This window comes from Rana temporaria, chromosome 8 (genome assembly GCF_905171775.1).
Source record: "Rana temporaria chromosome 8, aRanTem1.1, whole genome shotgun sequence".
NCBI classification, from domain to species: domain Eukaryota; kingdom Metazoa; phylum Chordata; class Amphibia; order Anura; family Ranidae; genus Rana; species Rana temporaria.
The window spans coordinates 100,906,145-100,928,365 of NC_053496.1; the positions used below are offsets into that span (position 1 = coordinate 100,906,145).

At 45.7% G+C, this 22,221-nt stretch overlaps 1 protein-coding gene across 1 annotated transcript in view; it reads right to left on the reverse strand.

Moving 5' to 3' along the window:
* Positions 1-22,221, reverse strand: part of NOLC1 (nucleolar and coiled-body phosphoprotein 1) — a 45,953-nt gene that overhangs the window by 17,994 nt on the left and 5,738 nt on the right. The window contains exons 3-11 of the mRNA XM_040320409.1: positions 17,147-17,268; positions 15,309-15,415; positions 13,497-13,662; positions 12,451-12,554; positions 9,028-9,205; positions 7,259-7,384; positions 6,746-7,009; positions 6,151-6,330; positions 4,223-4,339 (exon numbers count right to left, since the gene is read on the reverse strand). Of these exons, the coding sequence (XP_040176343.1) occupies positions 4,223-4,339; positions 6,151-6,330; positions 6,746-7,009; positions 7,259-7,384; positions 9,028-9,205; positions 12,451-12,554; positions 13,497-13,662; positions 15,309-15,415; positions 17,147-17,268 (1,364 nt within the window). The remainder of the gene's footprint in view (positions 1-4,222; positions 4,340-6,150; positions 6,331-6,745; positions 7,010-7,258; positions 7,385-9,027; positions 9,206-12,450; positions 12,555-13,496; positions 13,663-15,308; positions 15,416-17,146; positions 17,269-22,221) is intronic.

The following is a 22,221-nucleotide window of genomic DNA, read 5'->3' on the forward strand; positions in this document are numbered from 1 at the left end:
GGGGGTGACCATGGTGTGTCTGCCCGGTTACGAACTGGGGACCTTTCGCGTGTGTCCACAGCACCCCCATCAGCAGGGTCCCCAAAAGCGGGAGCCCCTTCCACAGGTAACGTGGCAGCCGTGTATCAAAACAAGCTACCCAGCAGGGGGGGGGGGGGGGGGGGACAGACCGCAAAGTATTTTGTACCCTGCGACTGAACCCAATCCTTGCACAACATATTCCATACATGGAAGCAAGGAAAAAACACATATTGCGATGCGGGGCAGCACGGAACCCAAAAGGGACTGACACCACCGCCTAATCCACCATAGCTTTGGTAACCCGCACCGCAGTGTCAACAGCCCCAACAACAGCACCATCAAGTGCTGACCCTGAAACAGGGCCATCCTCACAGTCCAAGTGGACTTCAGCCAGCAGCTACTGACAAAAAAACGGAACCAGAGCCGGACGCCTCAGCGAGGCCTGATTCCCTGTCAGAGAAAATAATAACATCCCAGAGGGAGGCAGAGGGGGGAATGAATTATAACTCCCACATTCCTCCAACACCCCCATCCTGACCCAAACGCCCCAGGGACTGCCAGCACAGCATCCCTGGAGGCTGCAGGAATAGGGACACCAAGGGTTAACATCCCCTAGTACTGGCAGGCTCCACAGGACATCCCCTCAGCCGCCACAGAGAACAGGGAAACCCCCCCCAAAGGACTCACCGTCCGACCAGACCGCCGCTGCCGAGAGCCAAAAACGCTGCCTGTGCTGCGCCATTCAAAGGAAAGAATGCAGAGCCGTACGCGCCGTCATCCTAGGCACAAGAGCTGTTCAAGATGGCCGCCGATATGTCTGCGGGCTCCGAGAAAATGGCCGCCGCAATTACAACTGCGCCATATAACACCGCCGTCAGCGGCAAAATGGCGCCCGAAAACGGCGTTTTTTTCAAAAAAACACACAGCCAAGCCCAGTGACACACGCAGTACACAGGCCCACAGGACCCCCTCCGCACATATGTGGCACATAAAAACACAGCACCCACAGCAGTAGCAGCCCCCAGGTCAGACTGAGCCCCCCAAGCGGGGCCCCCACCTCACGGCCATCACCCAGAAACTGGGAAGGAGGGAGAGGAAAAAAGGGAGAGAGGAAAGCAGGGCAAACCCTCAGTCGACCTCCCCAGGGGAAAATTCCAGCCAGACCACTTACCTGAGCAAGAGGCCACTACTTACCCGTCCTGCGACTACCCGGCTGAAGGTATCCCAGACAGATCCAACGTCCGCTAAACGGCATGGCTGTCGGCCAGACACACTGTGACAAGGCCATAAAAGACCGGTCATATGTGTGCCCTAGAACCGAAGTTCCCCGGCCGCCCCTGGAGCAATGGGGCCTGTCGTGGACGTCCCAAAGCTGAGCTGAGGGCCGGCACACGCTCGATGGCCGAACCTGGGGGGACTACAAGAGTCGAGGACCCAGCCTGTCACCCAGTCGGCTGTTGATAGAAGAATCACAGGATTCCAAAAATGCAGGAACAAAATAATAAAAAGCGAGAAAATCGCAAGAAAAAAATCTCCAGAGTACAGGAACTCCAGAGTGCCTGACTCTCCTGACGGTTAGGCAGGAAAAAACTGAGGCTGCTAGAGCAGGGTGTGGGTTATATCGGGGGGGGGCCACGCCCCCTGGGAGGAGCTGCACTGAGGCTTGTTTTAAGACTTTAAGTGCTTTTTTTCTGCCTAAACTCTCCTAGTGAAAGCGGATATAACCCTAATGTCAAAGAATGCTGTGTCCGTCTATGAACGAAAGAGAAAACGCTCTAACTCTGATAAAAGCTTAAAAAAAAAAAAAAAAAAAAAAAGGAGACAAATTGTATTTGGGTACTAGACCGTGCAAGCGTCAGTTGAAGTAACGCAGTGCCTCATAACTGCCAGAAGATTTTTCACCTTAATGCAAAGGACGCACTAGGGTAAACAAACACAAGGGTTTACAACCCCTTTAACCACTAAAGACCCAGACCTTTATGCAGGTAAAGGACCTGGCCAGTTTTTGCGATTCGGCACTGCGGCGCTTTAACCGACAATTGTGCGGTCGTGCGATGTGGCTCCCAAACAAAATTGGCGTCCTTTTTTCCCCCACAAATAGAGTTTTCTTTTAGTGGTATTTGATCACCTCTGCGGTTTTTATTTTTTGCGCTATAAACAAAAATAGAGCGACAATTTTGAAAAAAAAAATGCAATATTTTTTTACTTTTTGCTATAATAAATATCCCCCAAAAATATATATTAAAAAAACGACTTTTTTCCCCCCCTCAGTTTAGGCCGATACGTATTCTATTTTTGGTAAAAAAAATAAGCGTTTATCAATTGCTTTGCGCAAAATTTATAGCGTTTACAAAATAGGAGATAGTTTATTGCATTTTTAATAATTATTTTATTCTTACTACTAATGGCGGCAATCGGCTTTTTTTTTCGTGACTGACATTATGGAGGACACATTGGACAATTTTGACACATTTTTGGGACCATTGTCATTTTCACAGCAAAAAAATATATAAAAATGCATGGTTTACTGTGAAAATGACAATTGCGGTTTAGGAGTTAACCACTAGGGGCGCTGTAGGGGTTACGTGTGACCTCATATGTTTTTCCAACTGTAGGGGGGCAGGGCTGGACGTGTGATGTCATTAATCGTGTTTCCCTATATTAGGGAACACACGATCAATGAAGCTGCCACTGTGAAGAACGGGGAAGCCGAGTTTACACACAGCTCTCCCCGTTCTTCAGCTCCGGGGACCGATCGCGGGACTCCGGCGGCGATTGGGTCCGCGGGTCACGGAGCTTCGGAACGGGTCGACTGGGCACTAAGAGGACGTACAGGTACGTGCTTGTGCCCAGCCCTGCCATTCTGCCGACGTACATCTGCAGGAGGCGGTCCTTAAGTGGTTAAACATTTCTCTACAAATTTGTTATTTATGGCATTAAGGTTTGAACATGCACTACAGACCAGGGTAATATTTGACGTCAAATTTAAATTTAGTTTTAGTCATACTCTTGACTAAAATGCCATTTCAGTTTTAGTCGACTAATATAGTATCAATTTACTCAACGAAATCAACACCTACAGACTGGTGATCCTAAAAAAGATAAAAATATAAAAATTCTCATGCAGTCACCCATTAACCACTGTGGTGTTGGCGGCTCATTGTTAGCCACTTGCCGTCGCCGCACCGTCATATTACGTCCACAAGGTGGCTCTCCTAGGCGAGACCACGTAAATGGACGTCCTGCCTTTTAGCCGCCACTAGGGACTCCCGTGCGTGTGCCCGGCGGGCGCGATCGCCGCCGGGCACATGCGATCGCTCGGTACAGAGCGGGGAACGGGAGCTGTGTGTGTAAACACACAGCTCTCGTTCCTGTCAGCAGGGGAAATGCTGATTTTCTGTTCATACAATGTATGAACAGAAGATCAGTGTTTCCCCTAGTGAGGCCACCCCCCCCCCCCACAGTAAGAACACACCCAGGCATACTTAACCCCTTCCCCGCCCCCTAGTGTTAACCCCTTCACTGCCAGTGGCATTTTTATAGTAATCTAATGCATTTTTATAGCACTGATCGCTATAAAAATGCCAATGGTCCCAAAAATGTGTCAAAAATGTCCGAAGTGTCCGCCATGATGTCGCAATACCGAAAAAAAAATCGCTGATCGCCGCCATTACTAGTAAAAAAAAAATATTAATAAAAATGCCATAAAAATACCCCCTATTTTGTAAACGCTATAACTTTTGCACAAAACAATCAATAAACGCTTATTGCGATTTTTTTTTACGAAAAATATGTAGAAGAATACGTATCGGCCTAAACTGAGGAAAAAAAATGTTTTTTTATATATTTTTGGGGGATATTTATTACAGCAAAAAGTAAAAAATATTCATTTTTTTCAAAATTGTCGTTCTATTTTTGTTTATAGCGCAAAAAATAAAAAACGCAGAGGTGATCAAATACCACCAAAAGAAAGCTCTATTTGTGGGAAAAAAAGGACGCCAATTTTGTTTGGGAGCCACGTCGCACGACCGCGCAATTGTCTGTTAAAGCGACGCAGTCCCGAATCGCAAAAAGTACTCTGGTCTTTGGGCAGCAATATGGTCCGGGGGGTAAGTGGTTAAGGAGCCAGATTAAATTCTGACAAATCGGGATAGGTTAGTATAAAAGGGATTCTGATATTCTTGATTTAATCCCAACATACCAGAACTGCTGCTGTCCTTTTTGGTGGCGGGGGCTGCTTTTGCAGCAGGCTTTGAAGGTGGAGTTTTCACTGCTGGTTTAGCTGGTGTCTTTTTCTCCTCTTCATCATCACTGGAGTCTGCATGGAGAATAGAAAGTTTTTTTGTATAACCACCACAGTACATTAAAGCGGGGGTTCACCCAAAAAAAAAAAAATTCTAACATTACATTGAGCCGAGTTGTGAGAATGACATTATGCTGACCTTTTTAATTTTATTGCCGTACATACCGTTTTATCTATATTTTCACCGCGGCTTCCGGGTATATAAACTGCGGGACTGGGCGTTCCTATTCACATGCCAATTGATTGACATGCTTCCGACCGGTGCATACAGCGCGTCACGAGTTGCCGGACTGTGAGTCGGCTCTATACGGCGCCTGCGCACCGACGTTCGGCTTCTTTCTTGCTTCCGACCGGCTGTATGAGCCGGTCGGAAGCATGTCAATCAATTAGCATGTGAATAGGAACGCCCAGTGTGGTCTTTGGCCCTATTCACACCTAGCTTTGCGCTATAGCGTTAAAAAATAGCGCCTGCAATCCGTCCTCAAACAGCTGCTCCATTGTCTCCAGTGTGAAAGCCAAGAGGGCTTTTACACTGGAGCATTGTGCTAGCAAGACAGTAAAAAAAGTCCTGCAAGCCACATCTTTGGAGCGGTGTATACACCGCTGCTGCCCATTGAAATCAATGGGACAGCACCGCTATACTGCCCACAATGCGCTGTTTGAGCAGTGCATTGCGGGCGGTTTTAACCCTTTGTCTGCCACTAGCGGGGGGGGGGGGGGTAAAACCGCCCTGCTACCAGCCGAAATGCGCCGCAAATCCGCCCATAGCGTCGGCGGTAAAAATAGCGGAGTATTACCGCCGACACTGAGCGGCTCAGTGTGAAAGAAGTCTAAAAGCTAGAATGCCAAACATTCTATTCTAGCTGCCAGAGTTAACGCTAGATCCAATTAGGCAAACCCTGTAAGAAACATTCCATCCAAGTAAAGAACATACCACTGATATGAAGTGCAGAGGAGGAATACATTGTAAGGGAGGGGCAGACAAAAAAAAAAAAAAAGTTTATATTGTGTTTGTGTACACAAATTCATTTTAGAGCCGGTTCACACTGGGGCGACCTGGGATCCGACTTCAAGTCACGCGGTCGAGAAAATGAATGGAAGTGAATGGGAGCAGTCTTAGTCCCCATTCACACCTAGGCGTTTTGTCGCCTGTAGTGTGACGCCGCTGCCGCCAGAGGGCTGGAAACACATTGCCCTCTATGGACATGGTTCACATCTCCACGCCGAACGCCTGCCGCCTGAAAAAAGGTCCCGGACCTTTTTCAGGCGGCTTTCGGGAACCATCTCCATAGAGGGGCACATCTAGGCGGACAATCGCGGTACAAAACGCCGCGATTTCGTCCACCTAGATGTGAATGGAGCCTCAATGTACACTACTGAAGTCGCTCCGACTTCAGAAAAGATTTCTGTACTACTTCAACCCGACCTGTACCCATTGATTTCAATGGAAGTCGCCTCCAAGTCGGATCCTCAGTCACAGTGAGGAAACTTTACAGGAAGTCGCCCCAGTGTGAACCTGTTCTAAGGCAAGCTCCTCTCTCCCACAGGGGAACTCCACGCCAAATTTTAAATAAAAAAACTGGCATGGGTTTCCCTCCAGGAGCATACCAGGCCTTTAGGTCTGGTATGGATTTCAAGGGGAACCCCCTATGTTGAAAAAAACGCTGTGGGGGGGGTCCCCCCAAATGCATACCAGAGACTTATCCGAGCACGCAGACTGGCCGGTCAGGAAAGGGGGTGGGGACGGGCGAGCGCCCCCCCCCCCTCCTGAACCGTACCAGGCGGCATGCCCTCAACATGGGGGGGTGCGCCACACACAATCTTACCAGAACTGTCAGAACTACTGGCATCCTTTTTGGCTGCAGCAGCAGCTTTGGGAGTTTTGGATGGCGTCTCTTTCGCAGCAGCAGCTTTGGCTGGCGTCACTTTGGCAGCAGGTTTTGCTGGTGGCGTTTTTGCTGTGGGCTTAGCCGGGGCCTTTTTCACCTCTTCATCATCACTTGAGCCTGGGTAAAAAAAAAAAAAAAAAGTTACTACATTACATTCTGTTCACTTTATGAAAGCCTTAGGTGTTTAGATACTGAAGTTGAATGCCAAACTTTTTGCCACATACATGCAATAGGTCCTGTGCACAACAGCACTTTAACCCATACCTGGTAAAATCCAGCACACATGAGAAATTCCTTATTGGCTCAGTACAGACAAGTTGTTTACTGACATGATCTACAGTTTTAGACATAAGCTGCAAAACATTTTACAGCTAAATTACTGAGCATTTAGTCTAAACTGCAAGTTGGGAACAGATTGACAAATGATTTCCAGTGTTTTGTATTTCTTAGTAATCAGTGTTCAGTTTTTGTGTAACATCAGCACCATTTGTTTAGCAATGTGATAAGATACTTTGAGTCTGATGCCACTCACCAGAGCTGTCAGAAGAGCTGGAATCCTTTTTTGCTTGCACAGATTTAACAGCACCCTTAGCAGGTACAGTTTTTTTCACTGTAGTAGTCTTGCCAGCTGGTGTTTTCACTACTGGTTTAGCGGTCTCATCTTCATCATCACTAGAGTCTGAATCACTGGACTCTGCCTTGGCTTTATTTGCAACAGGTTTAGATAATGCAGGGGACTTGGCTTTATTTGCAACAGGTTTAGATAATGCAGGCGCCTTTCCTGGAGTGGTCATGGCTACGAATAGAATAAAAAAAAATGTTTTAAATAAAGTACAGATCATACAATAAGAAAGGAAAATTTAGCTGGGAAGAGTGCTTGCAATGATTTAGACAATTCTAGTCAACACACACACACACACAGTGCCTGCCACCTGTAGGCAGCAAGTCTTGCCAGTCAATCAAAAAATGTGTTATTATATGGGCGTGTAGCAACCAAATGAAACAGACAGGTAACTGATTAAATCCATGGAACAAAGAAAAATACCTTTCTTTGCTGACTGTTCCTCCTCACTATCTGAGGAATCACTGCTGCTTTCTGCCTTCTTAGCTTTTGCCTTGGGAGTAGCTTCTTTCTTGTGGAATGCAGGCGGAGGTACAGCACTGTATGCACCTACAAATTGTTACACAGCAATAAGTGATTTCCATGCTGAACACAAGAATCACACGTACCTTGTCATAATAGTCACATATAATCTAGCTATAACTATCCAGCAATACAGCTGAATGCTGCAAATCCTGTTTTTACAAACATTTTAGAAGCTAAATGTTTGTGTGACATGGGAGATGCATGCATGTAACTTTCTCTACACTGCAGGTTTACAGCTTATTTTGTGCAGGGGGGTAATGACTAAAGTGATATACTTTATCAATTGTTCCCACAAAAGACTGTGCGTCAACACCAGTCCACTGAAGCCACTAATCTTCATTGCCCAGCCAGTCATAGCTCTTATGTCACCATGCACAATGCAACACCAGCTGTCCCATATTGGATGTGAAGATGCAGAGGATTAACCCACAACCTAGTATGTAGGAGCACATTGGTTGCATGGGTAGCAAGAAATAAGTATATGGCCTTATCCTCTAGGCAAAATGAGTAGTTAACCACTTAAGGACAGAGGTGTTTTTCAGATTTGATGTTTACAAGACAGTTTTTTTTGCTAGAAAATTACTTAAAACCCCCAAACATTATATATATATTTTAACACCCTAGAGAATAAAATAGCGGTCATTGCAATACTTTTCGTCACACCGTATTTGGGCAGCGGTCTTGCAAGCGCACTTTGAGAAAAAAAAAAAAAACACTTTTGAATTAAAAAATAAGACAATAAATTTGGCCCAATTTTTTTATATATTGTGAAAGATAATGTTACGCCGCGTAAAATGATACCCAACATGTCACGCTTAAAAATTGCGCCCGCTCGTGGCATGACGTCAAAATGCACTAGCTTTTGACCCTTAAAAATCTCGATAGGCGGCGTTTAAAAAATTCTATAGGTTTCATTTTTTGAGCTACAGAGGTCTAGTGCTAGAATTATTGCTCTCGCTCTAACGATCGCGGCGATACCTCACTTGTGTGGTTTGAACACAGTTTTCATATGTGGGCACCACTCGCGTATGCGAGCACGTCGGGGCGCTTAAAAATTTTTTTTTTTGTTTTATTTTTTACACCGAAATAAAAAAAATGTATCACTTTTATTCCTATTACAAGGAATGTACACATCCCTTGTAATAGAAAAAAGTATGACAGGTCCTCTTAAATATGAGATCTGGGGTCAAAAGCTAGTGCATTGTTGGTTCACTTACATTTTCCTTCGACTTCCCTTCCAAATTTTTTTTAATTTGTTTTCTTTGTCTGAATTTCTCATTTCTTTTCTTGTTCCTCCTCAGTAAGGTTTTCAGTAAGCTGTTCTAAATGACTTTCCACCGCTCAGATGATGGTGGAAAGCTTACCGAGGACAAACAGGAAGTGAGAAATTCAAACAAAGAAAAAAAAAAAATTTTAGAAAGGAAATCGAAGGAAAAGGTAAGTGAACCAACAATGCACTAGCTTAAAGGAACCAATTTAGAAAATAAAAGATGAACCATTACAACCCCTTTAACCCTTTCAGTTAAAAAAAGGGGGGGGGGAGCTTTCTTATACCCCGGGTTTCAACGTAGCTCACAAGCCCTGAACAGTATTGTACAAAAAATGGTGTGTGCATTTTTTTTTTTGCTTTGACATCTAAGCAGTCATCATAGGCCATAATTTCTCACCTTGCTTTGGTTTAGGTTTTGCTGCAGGTTTCTCATCCTCAGAACTGTCTGAAGAGTCATCACTGCTGGAGCCTTTTTTCTTGCTGCCTGCCACCTTCACTGCAGGTTTGGACACTGCAGGGGATTTCACTGCAGGAGCAGGAGCAGCAGCAGCTTTGGCAGGAGTTTTTATAACGGACTGCAAAATAAATTTTAAACAAGTTACATTTTTATTAAGCCACACCAAGCATAGTGGTTACAATAAACTTGAACTGAAATATACATCTACCGATTATGACCTTTGCTTCTGAAAATGTTAACTGGTGGCCTTTTAAGTTTAAGCCGATTGTTAATGACTATAGACATAAATCTGGAAAAGCAACGCATTCAGTAGTGCCAAATTCACTCCTAATCTGCAATGCTTGCTTCAAGTTAGTCACTCGGTATACAAATTTTTGTAGAAGCATGTCAGAGCAATCAACGTCCCTCAGTAAAGTTTTAAGTCATCTTACACTGTGCAGCCTAAAAACCTCAGTGTTTTCAGGCATACAAGCATATTTTTAAACACTGAACTAAATGCAGACCACATTTATGCATGTTCTTAAGTGCATGAAATGGAAACTGACTTACCAGTAAATCCCATATCTTGGAGGACAAAACATCCCCAAGTGCATCCTCATAACTCCACCCACCGCATACGACTCCAGTAATTTAGCTAGCAAAAAGGGGGAGGTGGAACTTGTGTCCTGTACTCCAAGATAGGAAATTTGATTAACCACTAAATTCCCTATTATCTTAACCATACAGTACAGCAAGTAACAGACCATGGAATGAACCCAAGTAATAAACAGGTCAGCAACATCACAAACAGGCCCACAAAACAGTAAACGGACCCATAACAAAAGATTCTAACTAGCACTTGTAGTTAGAAATTTGCATTAGCAGAGGCCTGAAGATGGCAATCTTGCAAAACTGAAAACGGATGCTTGATACTGGAAAACCCAAAAAAACACCAGATCTGGTGAAATGAACCCTGACAGGAAAGGAAGGAACCAGTTCCTTGAAGGCATAAGCTCTGGAAATGAAATGTTCCGACCACATACCGGCAGTGCAGTAAAATCTCATCGATGTGTTTTGGGGTAGGATTCAAGGGGAAGAGGGACAATATCCATACCGAGATGAAACTACCACCTTGTGAAAGAAGGAGGGTCTGGATTTCAGGATCACCTTGTCCTCATGCAAGGCAAGAAAGGCTTTTTACAAGAAAAAGCCACCAACTCAAAGAGACACCTAAAAAAGGAGGTAGAAGCCACTGAAAAGGCCACCTTAAACCCAAGATCCTCAAATGGGATAAATGATAAGGGAGGTTTTTGAACAACCGTTACGTACCAGATTCAGATCCCAGGGAGACAGGAAGTCAGAACAAGGAGAATGCATAGCCAAAAGGTTTCTGGAATAGAATGGACAAAGCAGAAATCTGCAGATACTGGTTCAGACCAAGCTGGGAGGAGGAGGGCCAGTTTCTGAGAAATAAAATATTTTTGGGGTTGAGGTGCCTGCTCTTGCAGCAACCAAAGAAGGCCATCGAGATGCAACAGTAGATACGATAAGGGGTAGATTTTTCCACCTTGGGCAAGGTGGGAATGAGGGTCAACAATGACCCTATTCTTTCAAATCTGGGTTTCAAACAGGTGGAACAGAGGGTCGCATGACAGGAGGTCTGGCCTGTGTGGAAGGCTTGTCCACCAGGAGTCTGTATATCAAGTTCTCCTGGGCCAATTTGGAGTGACTAGGATCACCAGAATCCAGTCTTACTATATCTTGTGCAGCAGTCGAGGAAGAATCTTCACTGGAGGGAATGCATACACTAGTCTGAATGTGAATAATACCTGGCCAATATGTCCAGTTTCTTGTTGGCTCTGTAGCCTGCAATGTCCACATCTGATGATCTCCTTTACTGACAATCAGTAAGATCTCAGGGTGGAGGGACTACTCCACTAATTCCAGGCATAGATTTTTTTTAATCAAAGTCCCCTTGCCACGTTTCCACTCCTGGCATGTAGACAGTTGTATTGTGGTTGAGCACCATGGAGGAGATCAGGTTTGCTATAAAGGTTGTGTTTGGAACAGAGAAAAGGGAACCACCTCAAGAAAGAAGACCACCATGAGGCCCAGAACACTCAAACAGAAGAGTTGAGGGGTGCCCGTTTGACCAGAGAGGCCAACAGTTGGACCTCCGAGAACAGAGAAGCAACCTTTTTCCTGGTGAAGAAAAATTTTGGCCTGGATTATTTCCAAGATTAGCCCCCACAACTTCATAAAAAAGGGGTGCAGGGCAGTGTTCTAGAAGTTAATTAGCCATCCGAAAGTTTGAAGAGACTGGATTGTCTTTTGAATGTTGAAGGAAAGGAGCCTGGTTGAGTAATCTCAGTAATGGAGTAATCTCAGGTAGGTTGTCAAGGTATTACATGATAGATCTTAGCAGGGTCAGGAGTGGAGCAAGCACTTTTAGGGCGATTCCTAGTGTAGTGGAGAAGCCGAACGGCAAGGCAAAAAAAGTGTAGAAAGCAATGGTGTAAGGAAAACATGGGATTGTGAGGACAGGCATCTTGAAAGTCCACTGATGCCAGAAATCCCCCTGAACAGAGAAGCGATAACAGATCATGCAAACTACATGTACATTGAATCAAGGAGTGGAGATAGAATTTCTATTTTGTAGCCAAGGGAAAGGACAGACTGAACGCAGAGGTCTGGGATGTCCGACAGGTCCGAGGCTTGCAACAAAAAGGATGGATTAGCCTTTGAGAGAAAAGGTAGTAGCAGCTGTAGCATACTTAACGTGTGCCCTAAACAAACTTTACAGGTCAGTTTGCTGCTGTTGGGTCTGGTTCCCAAGACATACATCATGGGCAACCAATCTAGAAACTTAATGACCCCTAAAACAATGAATAAGCAGTTGGATCTTAATAAGCGTCAGTTGGTGTAGTGAAGTAAAGAATGTTAAGAAAACTGGGGTTGTTCCCAGCAAAGAACACATGCGCACACATCCAAGGCTGTTCACTTCACTGGGTTTATGTCAGGGTTTACATCCACTTTAAAACACCTTAGAAGCAATCAAGCGACTGTAGCTGCCAAATCTCTTCTAAAATAGAAAAAATTATTTGCGACGTTTGCTTATATACCAATACCGCCACTTCTGCAGTAGTTAAAATCAGATTTAAAAAAAAACACCACACTTGTTAGCCACTTTTGCAAGATTGACCAAACAGATGAAAGCAATATAGCACGAACAAATTATACATTCATGTTTGCAATCAAAAGTCGGTCAAAAATAGCTAAACTTGCTAGAAATGCGTCTTGTGTATAGAAAAATTAGAGCCAATGTGGACCTGTTACGGATGCAAACTGCTGATTAATAGGGGGGGGAAAAAAGCACCATTCTACCTTTGCCGCTGCACTGTCATCCGACTCTTCACTGCTACTAGTATCCGATTTCCGTGTTTTTGCTGCTGGAGTTGTTTTTGCTGCTGGAGTTGTTTTTGCTGTAGCTGAAAAAGGAAAAACATTTTAAAAGATAAAAGAAAAGAAAAGTGAAATAGCCACCCCCATGAAAGAACTTTCTGAAAAACATTAATACATTTCTTTAGCTATATATGCACCGTCTAATGCCTTTACGGTACCAGCCAACTCCTGGCTACTGCAAATTATTCTTTGCATTAATTTGTCCTAAAAGCGATAGTCTATTTTTAAAACATGTTATACTAACCTGCTCTGTGCAGTGGTTTTGCATAGAGCATCCTGCCCCCTTTCTCCTGTTGAGTGCCCCCACAGTGTCTGTTAAATAAAAAAGCAGTCAATCTGTACTTTATATCAGTGTCTCCCGACGCTCACGCAACTCCAGCTGACGTCAACCGGGGAGGAGAAAGCAGAGAAGTCACGTGAGCGCCAAGAGACGCTCTGATAAGGTATAGATCCACAGCTTTTTTTATACAACACAGGCACAATGTTATTTTAAAGAGGGGATGGTATGTTTCTATTGTAGTTATGATGGCAGCAGGAGGGGAGAGCTGGGGAGTGGACAGAGCCGACAGGGAGGGTGGAAGGGAAGCAGAGGAGAGCTGCAAATGATGGAGGCACAGAAACAGACTACGTGTCAGGGCTCAGCAGCCATGATAAACCCGTAGTCAGTTTACAGGAGGAGGGCAGGATCAGATAGAAAGGGGCCAAACTACACACCACAAGCACTGTGCCATTATTCATTCTTTAAGGGAACAGAACTTATTTTTTTATTTTTAGGGTAACACTTTAAAAGCAGTCACATGAAAATGTACTTAACACCCAAATATTTTCTGAACTTGCTCAGCATTCCAACTATTTACATTCCAATACTGCCCCCACTACAGTGCATGTGATGGCAGGAGTAAAAGGGTTAAGGAACAGTTTTCACAGGTACGGTCACACTTGTAGGAAAAAAAATTATAATTTCTTACATGGCTGTGCTGGGGACTTTGCCACAGGGGACTTGGCAGGAAGAGCCTGTTTTTTCTTGGGAGGTTCATCTTCTGAACTGCTGGAGTCTGAACTTGAATCTTTTGCCGCTTTCTTTTGAGGTGGAGCCTTCACATTTGCCACCTTTGCCAGGGGTGTAGTCTTTTGCTGTGTGAAGATAAAATTAAATAAGCTTAAGTGCACAACATCAGTGTATAATAATGCTACCATACAAGCAGATTAAAACATAAGTACCGTATATACTCGAGTATAAGCCGACCCGAATACAAGCCGATGCACCTAATTTTACTACAAAAAAAAAAAAAAAAAAACTGGGAAAACTTACTAACTCGAGTAGAAGCCTAGGGTGTCCATCTGCATGTCTCACTGTGTCCATCACTAGATTTACATTTAACATGGGAGTATATAGAAGTGTTGCCCGGCTTTGAGGGGAGGGGGAAAAAAAAAAAAAAACGTAGGTCCCCAGACAGCAAACTTTGCACACTTGTAGAGGAGAACTGGGGCTATATGTGTGCCAAGTTTCGGGTCCAGGGGACACATGACCGGCCGGTTCCGGGTACCCAAATTTCAGGAGATCAGGCACAAAATGGTGACTCTAGTATAAGCCGTGGGGGGGGGGGGGGGGGAGTCATTTTCAGTGTTTACTTCCTCCTCAACTGAACAAGCTGTAGTTAGAAGTGGATTGGCTTTCATGCACAGCTGCATCAGATTCTTAATGCTCAAGTTTTAGTAAATCTCCCCCCAAGGGTCCATTCACACTTCGGCACTGCAGTACTTTAAAGGGGTTGTAAAAAGGTACAATTTTTTCCCCTAAATAGCTTCCTTTACCTTAGTGCAGTCCCCCTTCACTTACCTCATCCTTCCATTTTGCTTTTACATGTCCTTATTTCTTCTGAGAAATCCTCACTTCCTGTTCTTCGGTCTGTAACTCCACACAGTAATGCGAGGCTATCTCCCTGGTGTGGCGTGTCGTGCTTGCCCCCTCCCTTGGACTACAGGAGAGTCAGGATGCTCTCTACGTTGCAGATAAAGGAGCTGTGTGTTAGTGGGTGTCCTGACTCTCCTGTAGTCCAAGGGAGGGGGCGAGCACCGACACTCCACACCAGGGAGAAAGCCTCGCATTACTGTGTGAAGTTACAGACAGAAGAACAGGAAGTGAGGATTTCTCAGAAGAAATAAGGACATTTAAAAGCGAAGGATGAGGCAAGTGAAGGAGGACTGCAGTAAAGGTAAAATGAAGCCATTTAGGAAAAAAACAAAAATTATATATATATATATATATATATATATATATATATATATATATATATATATATATATATATATATATATATATATAACCTTTACAACCCCTTTAAAATACACACTGGGGTTGATTTACTAAAAACTTGTGTTAAAAAAAAAAAATCTGGTGCAACTGTGCATGGTAACCAATCAGCTTTTAACGTCGGCTTGTTCATATAAGCTTTGACAAAAAAAAAAAAACCAGACAAACCTGGAAGTTGATTGGTTTCTATGCAGAGCTGCATCAGATTTTGTAAATTAACCTTAGTGTCTTAGTGTGTTAATGCAGCTCATTTAATATGAATGGGTTTCCGATGCACCACAATGCAGGCCAAAATGGACTTGACTAATTTTTCCATGCCAGGGGCACCAAAAGTGCACAGTGCGGTGTGAGCGAGTTGCCTACTACCAGCTCAATGAGAAAAAAAAAAAAAAAGAAGGAGGTAGAAGACTGCATTTAAACCCCCTAGTCCCATGCAGTAACGGCTCATTAAAGAAAAGCTTCTTACAGGAAGTGGATTTTTGGTTTCCTCTTCAGAGTCAGAATCTTCACTGCTGCTTTCAGCTTTCTTTTTTGCAGGCACTTTAGTCACTGGCTTTTTGGCTGCTGCCGGTACTAAAAAAAACAAAAAAACAAAAATTAGCAAAAAAAAAAAAAATAATAATATATATACACACATAAATCACATTTAGTAAATCCATCCTATACATTAACCACTTCCATACAGGGCACTTACGCACCTTCCCGCCCAAGCCAATTTTCAGCACTGTCACACTTTGAATGGCAATTGCGCGGTCATGCTACACTGTACCCAAACAAAATTGGCGTCCTTTTTTCCCCACAAATAGAGCTATTCTTTGGTGGTATTTGATCACCTCTGCCATTTTTTTTTGTGCAACAACTAGTTTATTTTTTTTCTGTTCATTTTTTTGTAAATAAGTAAGTTTTCTCTTTCAATTACGGGCACTCATGGGCACCGATGAGATGGCACTGATGGACATCGATGAGGTGGCACCGATTGGCGGCGCTGGTATGCTGTACTGATGGGCACTCATGGGCGGCACCGATGGGCACTCATGGGCGGCACCGATGGGCACTCATGGGCGGCACCGATGGGCACTCATGGGCGGCACCGATGGGCACTCATGGGCGGCACCGATGGGCACTCATGGGCGGCACCGATGGGCACTCATGGGCGGCACCGATGGGCACTCATGGGCGGCACCGATGGGCACTCATGGGCGGCACCGATGGGCACTCATGGGCGGCACCGATGGGCACTCATGGGCGGCACCGATGGGCACTCATGGGCGGCACCGATGGGCACTCATGGGCGGCACCGATGGGCACTCATGGGCGGCACCGATGGGCACTCATGGGCGGCACCGATGGGCACTCGTGTGCCAATCAGTGCCTATTTGTGGGCACTGATAGGCTTTTTTTTTTTTTTTTTTTTTAAGGTTTTTTTTAATGCCCAGAGAGACTTTACCGAGATCGGTGTTGCGGGGTGTCAGACTGACACCCTGCAACAACGATCGCCGCGATGCGCGCCCCCGGGGGCGCGCAGCGACTCAGAATCCTGAGGACGTCACAACGTCCAGTCAGGATTCTACAACCACTTTGCCGACGTCAATATGTCATTGGCGGGCGGCAAGTGGTTAACATCTCACCATGTTTTGTGGGATGTGCGTATGCATCTATGTGGCCTCACGAAAGTGGATCTGTGAGGCCGCATATATGCACTACAGCGTTTGTGTTGGGATCACACTGCATAGCGCGCTTTCAGTACAGAGACAAACTATTTTTTTTTATTCAATTTGCAGATTTTTTCCATAGTCACATACGGCACACCTCCCTAGTACTTTAAGAAAGAGTTTTTGAAGGATAGGAAACCAACTAAACCCTGCATATATCATGGTCACACTGGAATTACACGTCTTCTCTAAGGTCCCTTTCACACCTGCGGACCATATGTCTGCCTTTTCATCCATCCGTTTACAGATAATAAAAAAAGGGGGGGGGGGGGGACATGCCTGTATCCCTATGGGATGAACATCCGCTGACACTAGGGTCCGCTATGCTCGGATTCTGCAGATGGGGAAAATCCTATTTTTCCATCCGTCAACGAATCGGATTAACACGCACAGACGGTCCGTGTTCATCCGATCCCCCTATAGGGGAGAGCGGAGATCTGACAGGGTGGTCCCTGTCCCGTCATCTGCCGTCTCAGCAGGGGTTAATGGGGCAGATCATCACGGATCCGTCCAGTGTGAAAGGGCCCTTAATGACACATACTACTCATTCATACTTGCTTTTGTTACCATTTCTCTATATATAAAAGCATACTTGTTTTTTTAGCAGGTGGCTCTTCATCTTCACTAGAACTGTCTTCACTGCTGGATTCCTTAGCAGGCTTTTTAGTGGGCAGGCTATTAGCAAGCAGTTTCCTTTTCTTAGGAGCAGGGGATCTGAATGCAAGGGTGGAAAAGACATTAAAAAATATACAATACATGTAGCCAAGAAATTGCATATTGGAAAGACACCATTAAGACTAGGCACTGGATAGCTCCAAAAGTTCCCTGGGTAAAGGCAAGATTTTCTAGGTCTATAATCTAATTATAGGATGGATGGTGAGTATTTATATCTGAGTGTTTTAGACATCGAACCTCTTTAAACACTTCAGCCCCAGAAGGATTTACCCCCTTAATGACCAGGCCATTTTGTGAGATATGGCACTGCTTCGCTTTAACTGACAATTGCGCTGTCATGCGACGTCAGACAGATTATTAGAACCAGAATACAAGTCTTATATACAGTTAAAGAGGAGGTCCTTACCTCCTCCTACTCATATTACTCTAGCAATACATCTGTAACCAGAAACAAACATGAGCTAATTAACCAATCCCTTAAAGCAGCTGATGTGACTCCCTAACTACAATTGCAGGGTCAATTAGCACAGACAATGGGTGAAAGTCTTAGAAGTTATACTAGACTCATTTACATTATGACAGACAGGTGGCTGGAGTTTACATTAGCATCTAACAGTATGCGTCCCAACATTATGAATCAGTCACTTTCGAATATGGCATATACACATGGTTCCCAGAGTCTGTGTGTCTTGGGGGGGACATGGACCCGAATCCAAAGTAACACCACCTCAAGGGTCCCCCAGGCATACAGCCCGAAAAGAGCACCATTGCCCCAAACGTCGGGCCCATGATCGGTAGGCAAGAGGTTAGCATTCAGTCCTAGAGGTCGACCGATATGGTTTTTTTTCTGGCCGATGCCAATATTTGGAAACCGGGGCGGTCGATGGCCGATATATGATGCCGATTTTTGCGGACGATATCTCTCCCCCCCACCCACCATCTCATAAAATCTAACAGTTAAAAAATAAAAGCGTGATGCCAGGCATCGCATGCGATTTGCACCACATTGGAGAGCACATCACATCGCATTCGCACCAAGATGGTGCAGGACCCTTTTTTGGTCCACACTGAAATCAGATCGCATTCACACCCATCCAATCCGATTCCTGCACCATGTCATCATTTGCACACTGATCTGGGAGTGTTCGCTTTACATTGACAGCTGCAGTGGTTCTCAGATCTCAGTGTGAACCACTGTGCGATTCAGGTGCGATGTGGGACCTGCACTGAATTTGCACGGTTCTCGCATCGCACTAGTGTGAACCGCGCTATAAATCTGACTGCCCATAGGAGTAGAGTGGGGCTGTGTCTGCTCAGCAGAAACTGAGCAGACAAGGGCTTGTCATCCGCCTGCACTCGGCAGACCTCTCTAGTCTAGAGACCCCATGGTGTACATTCAGCAGCTGCAGGCTGCATATTCAGAGAACAGACCGTCACATAGAATGAGGCATCTAATCCATGCCCTACCTTCCACGGAGGATTGTCATACATGCCATTCCAGAACCTGTACCTGCTGGTCCCGCCCCCTGGTTTGTGCGAGGCAGCAGCTGAAATTCACAGTGCACAGGGCTGTGCTGCTTCGCACCGTGCACGCTGTGTCAGCTGTGCTGAGCGAGGTACATATGGGAGCTGCGTCGTTATGCTAATCAGCCTAATAAGCATAATAATCGGCCAATGCCGATTTCCTAAAAAAGCCCAAATGTCAGCCAATATAATCGGTCGTCCTCTATTTAGTCCCCTCCAAAAGCCTCTGTACCGGCTAGGTCTGGTCACATTTCTCCCCCATCAAAGTTAGACTAACAAGGTCCCAGACCCCCACCTGGTCTGGACATGCGCAAGGCTGGATTCACACCCATGCATTTTGTGTGCTTTTTGCAGATTTGCACTACAGAACGTGTTCCATAGGAAACCATGTTAAATGTGCTGTAGTGCAAATCTGCAAAATGCACTAAAACTGCATAGGTGCGAATCCAGCCTTAGTCGGGCAAAGTGAACTCAGTCAGTCCGCATGATCTCCAATCTTGGCTGCAAGGAATAGTTAAGGTGTGTGTGTGTGTGTGTGTGTGTGTGGTCATTTAACTCTGTCCGGCTGCCAGTGCTTCAGCTGGGTGGTATTTAACATTCCGGGGCTCGGTGTGCTGCTGGACAGTGGGGCCAATCACCCCAGCTTTTTGAAGCTGTAGAAACACTGCAGGTTCTAGGGCAGTGGCGCTCTGCCCTGTTGCCAGTGATTTAGCTGGGAGTAGCAGCTTCACTACATCAGCTTGTCGCTGGAGAGAGGGACCGACTGGCCCGGCTCTCTGGATCTCCACAGTTGTTGCCAGTGCTGGGCAGAGGTTGGTAGAACTCTGCCCTGTTGCCAGCACTTCTGCTGGGGACTCCACATCATACGCTTCGGCTAACCGTTTGGGCAGGAGGCTAGATTCCATTGGGGAGGTGAGCTAGCCGCTTCCTTTTCCATTCCCTTATCTGGCTGCTGGGATGACATGTCTATGGTACGGTCTGCACAGATCTTTGCTGGAGAGGAAAGACTGCTTTCTCCGCCCTGGCCGACTGTTGGGGAGGGACAACGAACGCCTCCTCTCCCCTTCTCCCCCTGTATCTTCTGCTGGGAAGCGGTTGCCATCTTCTCACCCTGAGCCTCCAGAACTGCTACAGGTGTGGGGCAGAGATCTTGGACCCTCTGTCCAGAGACCAGCGCTTCAGCTGGGGAAGTTCCTTGTAACTCCACAGATACTGCTGTTGGTGCTGGGCAGAGCTCAGTGAAGTTTAGCCCCGATACCAGCTCTTCTCATCAGGTTGTTCTTCCTTAGCATAAAAGTCCATCAAATCCCGTCTCTGCAACTGGTGTCTTGGGATTGAGGTTCACCATCTGTCTGTGGAACCCAGAAAATGCCATCGGTGCTGGGCAGAGGTTAGCAGCGCTCTGCCCTTTTGACAGCACTTCAGCTTTGGGGATGGCAATCTCCAGATTTTTCACTGCCGATTCTCTAGCATACTGCTGGACATGCACATTCCTCCATCCAAGATCATCCAATGCAGAAACAGGATCATCAAGGTCAGTCAGCACTTATCCGCCATAAGACCTCCGCGGCCATAGCTGCGGGGCAAGGTTGGCAAAACACACCGTTACTCTGCCACATTGCAGACTCTTCAGCCAGGATTTCAGAGTTGTCAACTGGTATTTTCTGATAGTCCCAGGCAAAGGGAGCCCTACCCTGCTGCTGAGCAGGGTCTAGCAGCAGTCTGTAGACGAACTCCAGCTCCCATTCCTGAACGACTAGAAACTCCAAATCTTCCTGTGCCCAGTGCACTTCTGAGACATTCAGTCTTAGCTCTCTGTGCTCCATCATTTCCTCCAAACCCCACTCTGTGGGGCCGTTATCCACTGTCCACAGGCACACACCACTGGAGGGCTCTATAGCTCTCATCCAACCGCATTTCTGCCTGGATCAGCCTGCTTAACTCAGCTGTCCACTCCCGGGTCGGTTGTTCCCACAATAACAGCATTCGTACTTCATACTGCAACCAGTACCTTACATGGAGGGGAGACCTTTTCCCTGGTGGTGGTGTTCAAGAGCTGGCGCTTTCTTCCAGAGTTGTAGGCGGACAGAATCATACCATCCTAGCATGACCTGCACAGATACTGGTCTCTTGTGCTGTATCCGCATCTCTCTCAACCATGACGATGTATCTGTACCTCTCTTCTCCTGCTATCCGGACCTTGTATCCAGGTGATGGTTTGGATGTGTTCACAGCTGCCAGCCAATTGTGATGGACCCCGTACTCAAGATAAGTCTGTCCGCCGTTAAATGCTTCCTCTGTCCAGGAATCACACCATCCAAAAGACCCCTTAGCTTGGGGTTCGTTACATTGGTGGCAGCAGTGGGATTTGCTCTCCAGTTACTGGGACTCTCCAAACCACCAGTGAATGACCAGCTATGCAGCCTGCAGATGAGCTACACTGAAACACTTGAGCCGTGGAGGGACTGGTGGGACAAAGAACAAGGCCACCCTGATCAGTGAGCTAGCCAAGATGGATCAGAGGGATTGTGATGCAGGACCCCGGTCAGTTGAAGACTTGTTTCAGAAACGAGTTTAAGAGCGGTTGGCATTATATGGTGCCAACCCTTTAGAGACCGACATACAGAATGCCATTAGAGACATCCAGCTGCAAGATGAGCGGCAACATGAGTGGGGAATGGCAGAAATACAGGTGAGATTCCTGTTTGAACGTGCATTCACAGCATGCCTGGTTTTTGTTCCGAGCTATCACAACTGGGTTTGAACGGCACATAGCTGTAGTTCCAATCCCAAACCATCGGATGACTGAACCATCAGACGTTGCGATCTGATTCAATAGCCGCAGAGGAGTGTCAGGAGAGTGGAACCGAGCGAGCAGGGACTTGTTACATTAGTAAATCCACCCAATGACATTTTTCCTTACTTATTTTTGATGCTCTAGAACGGCCTTTAGGGGTTCCGCAAGAAGACAGCAATTTCTGACAATCGCAAGTTGCCACTAAACCAATGGTCTTTTTAGCTGTCTGTAAGGGGGGGTGGGGGTATTTTCTAGGGTTGTCCCAATACCACTTTTTTGACACCGAGTACCGATACTTTTTTTTTTTAAGTACTCGCCGATACCGATACCCATCACCTAGGAAGAGAAGGTAAATGGGTGGTTTGGGGGAGTTGGATGAGGCTGGGGTGAAGATGGGCAGACTGGGAGGAAAAAAAAAAAAAAAAAAAAAAAAAAAAAAGGAAGAAGGAGGGGAGTCACAATCCTGGCTACTGCTCTCTATTCAGATAAAACAAAAACATATAGCTGCTACTTAAACATGATTGAACACATTCAGCTGGTGCAAACACCCAGTGTATGTTTCCCACCAAAAATAAGTATAAAATATATGTGCTGCGCTGCGGTGTCAAATTCTAATTATACTCTTGCAAATGCTTAGTATCGGCACTGATACCAGTATCGGTGCAACCTTA